The sequence below is a fragment of the Chionomys nivalis genome, chromosome 11 (assembly GCF_950005125.1).
Source record: "Chionomys nivalis chromosome 11, mChiNiv1.1, whole genome shotgun sequence".
NCBI lineage: Eukaryota > Metazoa > Chordata > Mammalia > Rodentia > Cricetidae > Chionomys > Chionomys nivalis.
In genome coordinates this window covers 7747619-7754781 of record NC_080096.1, presented here as the reverse complement: position 1 = coordinate 7754781, position 7163 = coordinate 7747619, and the positions used below count along the sequence as shown (strand labels likewise).

General features: G+C 55.0%; 1 protein-coding gene across 1 annotated transcript; it reads left to right on the top strand.

Moving 5' to 3' along the window:
• The first annotated feature begins 3107 nt into the window (after positions 1-3107).
• On the top strand, positions 3108-6389 carry Srm (spermidine synthase). The gene is made up of 8 exons (XM_057784316.1): positions 3108-3384; positions 3674-3794; positions 4092-4184; positions 5056-5209; positions 5478-5561; positions 5645-5790; positions 5874-5996; positions 6081-6389. The coding sequence occupies exons 1-8, from the start codon at positions 3218-3220 to the stop codon at positions 6099-6101; spliced, it is 909 nt and encodes a 302-aa protein (XP_057640299.1). The 5' UTR covers positions 3108-3217; the 3' UTR covers positions 6102-6389.
• Positions 6390-7163: the final 774 nt, after the last annotated feature.

The window sequence follows — 7163 nt, the reverse complement described above, 5'->3', positions numbered from 1 at the left end:
CTAGGAGAGGAGCATACCCAAAGAGGGTGCCCAGAAACCCAAGGCTACGCACAAAGGAGTGCTTTCCAGGTGGTGGGCCCTCTCTGCAACTGGGAGACTCTGAGCTGCTGGTGGCCAGTGTGAACATGGGGCAGCTCTGCCTCAGCTACTTAGGAAGTACTATTGGGAGAGCCAACTGTGCCTCTCCTTTAGCTCTTGACTTGGGTGGCAGGGGTAGCAGAAGTCTGGGGCATGGTCATCCAGTCATGGCTAGCTTAAAACTTACAGTCCTGCCTCCTTCTCCGAGTGCTGGGCTCACAAGTGTCTGCCACTACGTCTAGCAGTACTGTTTCTTCCTTCTCTCTAAGGCAGGGTCTCACTTTGTAGCCCAGGCTAGCTTCAAACTCACAGGCTACCCTTGTGCCTCAGCCTTCAGAGCACTGTGATGGTAGGCGTGTGCCACCACAGCCAGGTCTCATCAGGCTGGGGTTTAACTTAGGGTCTCACACTGCTAGGCAAGTGGCCCACACTGAGGAATATCCCTAGACCTTTGACATTATCTTTTTTTTTTTAACACTATTTATTATGTGTCTGCAGTCTAGTGTGGGGGTCAAAGGACAATTTATGGGAATCAGTTCTCTCCTTCCACTATGTGGGTCTTATATTTATTATGTATACAATATTCTGTCTGTGTGTATGCCTGAAGGCCAGAAGAGGGCACCAGACCCCATTACAGATGGTTGTGAGCCACCATGTGGTTGCTGGGAATTGAACTCAGGACCTTTGGAAGAGCAGGCAATGCTCTTAACCTCTGAGCCATCTCTCTAGCCCCCACTATGTGGGTCTTGAACTCACCGAGGTCAGCCTGCTTCTGCCTCCCAGGTGCTGGGATTAAAGGCATGTACCACCACCGCTGGCTACAGTTGACATCCAATGTCAGGTACAAACCCATGACCCTGAGATTAAGAGTCTCCTGCTCTCCTGACTGAGCTAGCTGGGCAAAGGAGTCTACCAGGTTCTCTAGCCCAAGGTAATGATGAAATTGATCAATCATTAGTAGGAAATGTGCTAGAAGCCTCTGAATTTCATAAGAAACACCAAGTTAATAGCAAGGGTTTGAAGAGTTTTTTCCTATCACTTGACAATAAGCCAAAGAAATTATAAGGGGATGTTCTACCTGTTCTTTGTATAACCAAACACTCAGGATGGAGAAGCTGGCCGATCTCTTGATCTAGCCAGTCTCCACAGTGACATACACCATGTGGCAGCCCCATGGCCAGCAGCCACTATTCATTGACAGGCTCACCTTGCCACTGCCTCAGCCTGCCTTCTCTCCCTTTGTCCACAAACACCTGGGAGTGGGGCATGGCTGAGGCTTGTGTTCTGTTTTCTGCCTGGCATCTGATTTTCAGTATCACTTTTTATGTGGACTGGGTAGTGAGACTAAAAGCAGAACCACAGCTTTTCCTCTTGGTCACCAGCTGGCTGGTGCTTCTCGGTCACTGCATTCAGGGAGGATTTTGTTTTTTGGGTTTGTTTTGTTTTTTGAGACAGGGTTTCTCTGTAGCTTTGGAGCCTGTCCTGGAACTTGCTCCATAGACCAGGCTGGCCTTGAACTCACAGAGGTGCTCCTGCTTCTGCCTCCCAAGTACTGGGATTAAAAGTGTGTTGCCACCACCACGGGCTTCAGGGAGGTTTTTGTTTGCAGGTCTTTATTTACTTTTTATGTTTTTGTTTTGAGGAGGGGGGTGGGTTGGTTGCCTTTGGTTTTTTGGTTTGTTTTTGTTTTCTTTGGGACAAGGTCTCCTATGGATCTCTGGTTTTCCTCTATAGATAGTTCAGAGAGATTCAAGCCTCTGACTCTTCGGTGTTAGTATTAAAGATGTATGCCACGATGCCTGGCTTTATTTGCAGTTTTTTCAGTACCTCCATCTTCCTAAACCTGAAAGGCACATGTCTGGAGGGTACATGCTGGACCCTTGTTCCCAGGGGAGGGATGGACCAGACCCAGCTCAGCTTGTCATCAGGGGCTGGCATCTCCAGGAACCTCCCTACCCCTGTGGCAATCTGCATTCTGGCTCAGAGTTCCTGGCAAGTGAGCAGCCAGTTATAGCCCAGAGGCCGAACTGCCATGCACTCTACCAAGTACAGGACACTCTACCAAGTACAGGCTATCCCAGTCAAGCCTGTAAAACTGGACACACTATCTCCCTCCATCTGAGCCACTATGATCCTTTACTTGGATGCGGTGGCAACTTTCTAGGACTGCCTTCCTCGCTCCTCCGTTTAGGAGCTTGAAGTCAGCAACGAGGGGGAGGAAGGGGACAGATTTGAGGCTGCGGCCCCCAGCAACAGCAGCCCCTGCACTTCAGCCTGTGCCTTATGACAAGGGAGCACGCTCCCGCTCCAGGTGGAGGCCGCTAATGTCAGTCAAGAGCCATCCCTGACACCGTGTCAGGAATTGCTTATTCCGGGTTCATCCTCCTTCCTTGGCATTCAAATTGTGTATGGAGCAATTAGCATTTAATATTTGGTAATTAGCATGCTTAATGTGATTCTGATAAGTTCCTTGACATTTTCATAAAAACAGCACGTTCCCTCCCACCCTTCAAGGAGCAAGACTCAGTTTGTCAAAAAGAAAAAAATGCGCGCCAGTCTTTTTTGGTTCTGAATATGAATGTGCAGGGCCTCTTCCTGGGATCTGCGGGTAAATTTAGAAACTCTTCGGGAAAGAGCCCCATTCTTATTCCGCAGCCACCCGCTCCTGGCTCTCAATTCAAAGCAAAGGAGCCAATGGCGCGACAATCCTCGCAAGTAAATAAAAATACTTTAGGGGCCCGGACTAAACTCAGGATCTTAAACCCAGTGAGCTGCCAAGGATGAGGCCCCGGCCCTTGAACCCCTGCGCCGGCGCCGCCCGTCCCGGAACCCTCCCGCCGTCTGGGCCCCTCGACCCCACGTGGCCCGGCAGCTGGCCGCACTACCCTGCTGCTGCTGACGGACAGCTCGCCCTAGCCAATCATCGCTGGCGGCGACCCGGCGGCCAATGAGCACCCGTGAGGCCGCGGGCCATCCCACGCCGCCATTGGATGGCCAGGGCTCCGCCCCTCAACGCAGGCCCCGCCCCCGGACGGGTTAGGTTGTGGCGCGGGCGGCGGGCAGAACTGGTCCCGTTGTGCTGCGGCTCCGCGCGGCCTGCAGTCCCGGGCCCGCGACGCGCGCCGCCCGCCCGCTCGCCATGGATCCCGGCCCCGACAGCACAGCCGCGCCCGGCCCCGCCGCCATCCGCGAGGGCTGGTTCCGAGAGACCTGCAGCTTGTGGCCTGGCCAGGCCTTGTCGCTGCAGGTGGAGCAGCTGCTGCACCACCGGCGCTCGCGGTACCAAGACATCCTCGTCTTCCGCAGGTACCGACCGCCGCGCGCCGGGACAGCTGTCAGAAGTTCTGCGCTAGGCCCGGCTCCCTCGCGCTAAGCCCGCGCGTCCCGGCCCCGCGTCCACGTGTCACTCCCAGGACACGTCAGCCGAGGGGACCCCGAGGCCCACCCAGCCCCCACTCGTGGCCGGCCTGCCACGTGTCACCCCGACGGCCCACACCGGGACCCCGTGGCGGCCACGGTGCGCACCCAGGGCGGGCTGGGACCCGATCTCCCCGTGCCGCTGGACCCACATCCCCGACTGTCACTCTGCCCGCAGTAAAACCTACGGCAACGTGCTGGTTCTGGATGGCGTCATCCAGTGTACCGAGCGGGACGAGTTCTCCTACCAGGAGATGATCGCCAACCTGCCGCTCTGCAGCCACCCCAACCCGAGGAAGGTACCACATCCCCCCATGGTTCGGCCCCGAGCTCAGGGTCTCAAAACAGGTCTGGCACTAGGTGTGGGGCCAGATGCCACCCAGATGGTTGTTAGAAATTGCCAGTCCAGATGAGTGGAGCCCCTGCGGGAGCTGGTCTCTTGAGAAGCCCCCAGGGGAAACCCGGGCTTCCAGAACAGAAGGGTTCTCTGGAGGGTAGAAAATGAGTCAGAGACCTGTAGCTGGGAGGCGCATTGACAGCTCCAGGTTCTGTGGGAGCGGACCTGCTCAGGCCTGACTTGTCCTTCCTCCACCCAGGTGCTGATCATCGGGGGTGGAGATGGGGGCGTCCTACGGGAAGTGGTGAAGCACCCGTCTGTGGAGTCTGTGGTCCAGTGTGAGATCGATGAGGTGGGTGCTGTAGGACAGGCCTGGGTCCCCAGGGTCAGCTCTGTCCAGACCTTCCTGACTGCACCCTATGGCTCAATGTTCCTGTTTCCTCAGTCTGAAAAGATTCAGTAGGAAAACCAGGTAGTTAAAGCCTGGCACACGTTGCATTGTGGATGTTAATTCTTTGTGTTCAGAGTTGGTCTCTGCCTTAGGGCCCTGGCAGGGCCAGGGACATCGCCAGCAACTAAGGCATTTACCCTTTATGCCCAGTGTGGTTTTAGTGAGCACTGTGCACTGAGCATTGCCCAAGGTTCCGGGATGACGGGCAGGTGAGTCCTGAGCGTGCAGCTAATCTTCTGGACTGGAAGAGACATCGCAGTGACCTGATAAGGCTAGCTAGGGATAGAAGGAGGGTCCTGGCCATCAGGAATTCTGTAGCCACACATACCTAGACCCCAGCACTTAGGGGATAGAAGCAAGATTTAAAGTTCGAGGCCAGCCTGAGTTACATGAGACTCTGTCTCAAAAATATTAAAGGGTCTCCCAGGCGGTGGTGGTGCACGCCTTTAATCCTAGCATTTGGGAGGCATAGGCAGCCAGATCTCTGAGTTCAAGGTCTACAGAGCTAATTCCAGGACTAGAGCTGTTACACAGAAAAACTCTGTCTCAAAAAACCTAATAAATGGTCAAGAAAGCCCTGCTCTGTACACAGGACACTCGGTCTACACGATGGTGAGTTCCGGGTGAGAACTAGTCAGCCCCTGAATAGCTGAAGTTCCAGAGTTCCTCCCATTTTACAGATCTGTGGGAACTGGGGTTCCGAAAGGGAAGGGCTTGTCCAAGGAGTCCCTAACCTCTGACCCAGCACAGTCCCTCCTGTCCCCCTCTCCAGGATGTCATTGAAGTCTCTAAGAAGTTTCTGCCGGGTATGGCCATCGGTTATTCTAGTTCTAAGCTGACCCTCCACGTGGGTGATGGCTTTGAGTTCATGAAACAGAACCAAGATGCCTTCGACGTCATCATCACCGACTCCTCGGACCCCATGGGTGAGTCAGGGCAAGCCCCATACCCGCAGCAGCCCCCCAGCCAGAGCTGTGTTCTCCCTTGCGACCACAGACGGAGACCTGGAGAGTGGGGTGGGGTGTGGTGTGGTGGGAGGGAGCTAAATGCAGGGCCCCCTAGGTGGAGGCAGTAGGCTCCACAGTCCACAAACTTTGGTCCAGCACCATCTCTGCCGCTGAGCAACCGTGTGGCTGGGTCATGGGTGACTGGCCTGGAGGTCTCAGCCAGGTTAGCCGTGGTCTCTGCCCTCAGGCCCCGCTGAGAGCCTTTTCAAGGAGTCCTATTACCAGCTCATGAAGACAGCACTCAAGGAGGATGGAATCCTTTGCTGCCAGGGTGAGCATGGGCACAGTGGGATGCACAATTGGGCCATCTGTTCTCTCTGTGGCAAGGCTGACCCACAACTAACTCCCCGACAGGTGAGTGCCAGTGGCTGCACCTGGACCTCATCAAGGAGATGAGACACTTCTGCAAATCTCTCTTCCCTGTCGTGGGCTATGCCTACTGCACCATCCCCACCTACCCAAGCGGCCAGATTGGTTTCATGCTATGTAGCAAAAACCCGGTGAGCTGGGGGTCACCTGCAAGGTAGGGTGTGGGTGGACGCTGAGAGCCCCTTCTTGATACCCTTTGGTCCCTGGTCCCCAGAGCACCAACTTCCGGGAGCCTGTGCAGCAGCTGACACAGGCCCAGGTGGAGCAGATGCAGCTGAAATACTATAACACGGACATGCACCGCGCAGCCTTTGTGCTGCCCGAGTTCACCCGCAAGGTGAGTGACCTGCCAGTCTCCCTGCTGTGCCTCTTCGTCCTGCACACCTTAGACAATTTCCTGACGCCCTTCATGTCCCACCAGGCCCTGAATGACATAAGCTGAGCCTAGGTGCCACTGCAACACCACCCGCGACCTCAGTCGGACTGGACCAAGGAGCTTCCAAGGTGTCTAGGGCCCTGCCAGCCCTGAACGAGACTCCCAGTGACTCTTACCCACCAACCAAGTGTTACAGGCCCCAGAATGCTGCCTGGCCTGCCCTGCTGGGTGGACTCAGTCTTTGTCTCTGTGGCGTTTGGCCCCAAGCCTAAACCAGCTCTGTACAGCACCGTCTATGCCCTCTGTCACCTAACAAAAAATGTGTATTTATAATAACTCAGTCATGACCCCTGACCTTTTCTGGTCCCACCAGTGGTACTGATGAATGTGGGAGTCCTGTGGTCTCTGGGGACCCAGCAATCACAAGCCCAGCCCCTTGGCTAATCAAGCACCTATCAAGGTGTTAAAGAACCTGCTCTAAGGCCCAGTAGTGTCGGGTAGAGGATCCAGATAGTGAAATCTGGGGGCTCTTAACTTTGGACTGCCCTGAGTGTTCAGAATGTGGGCATCTTGCAGAATTAAGGCAGGGTACACCCTGGCACTAGAGGCAATCCCAGAAGGGAGTGGCAAGGACCTGGAACCTGTTTAATCACATCTGCTTACCCCCCATAATGCTTTTTCTGTGGATCAAAACCTGAGTTCAAATCCGCCTAGTAAGTTTCAAAGGCACGCTGTTCTCTCTCCAAGGTGCTGAACTTGATTCTCAGCCTCACCACATCCTCTCACCAGAACCAGGGCTCTGGTCTCTGGAGAGAGGAGCCAGGTACAGGAATGACCCAGAAAGCTTGCTAGAGCAGGAGTTACCCATGCCCCACTGTAGCCAGGGAGAGGGGAGCTTGTGGAAAATGGTAGGCTGGCAGGGGCACCAACGCTGTCGCTCCGCTATTGAAGTGACACTATAGACTCCCAAACTTGAGCGTCACCGAGTGCCCTGTGTTGACAGGAGTGATTCTGGACTGTGGGGACCCAGGGTCTGGCACACTCAGACCATGTGCTTTTGAGCTGATTGACATCACTGTTCTGGCCTCAGCCTAACTGCTTAGGTGCCCTTCCCAAAGCTCTCGTGTC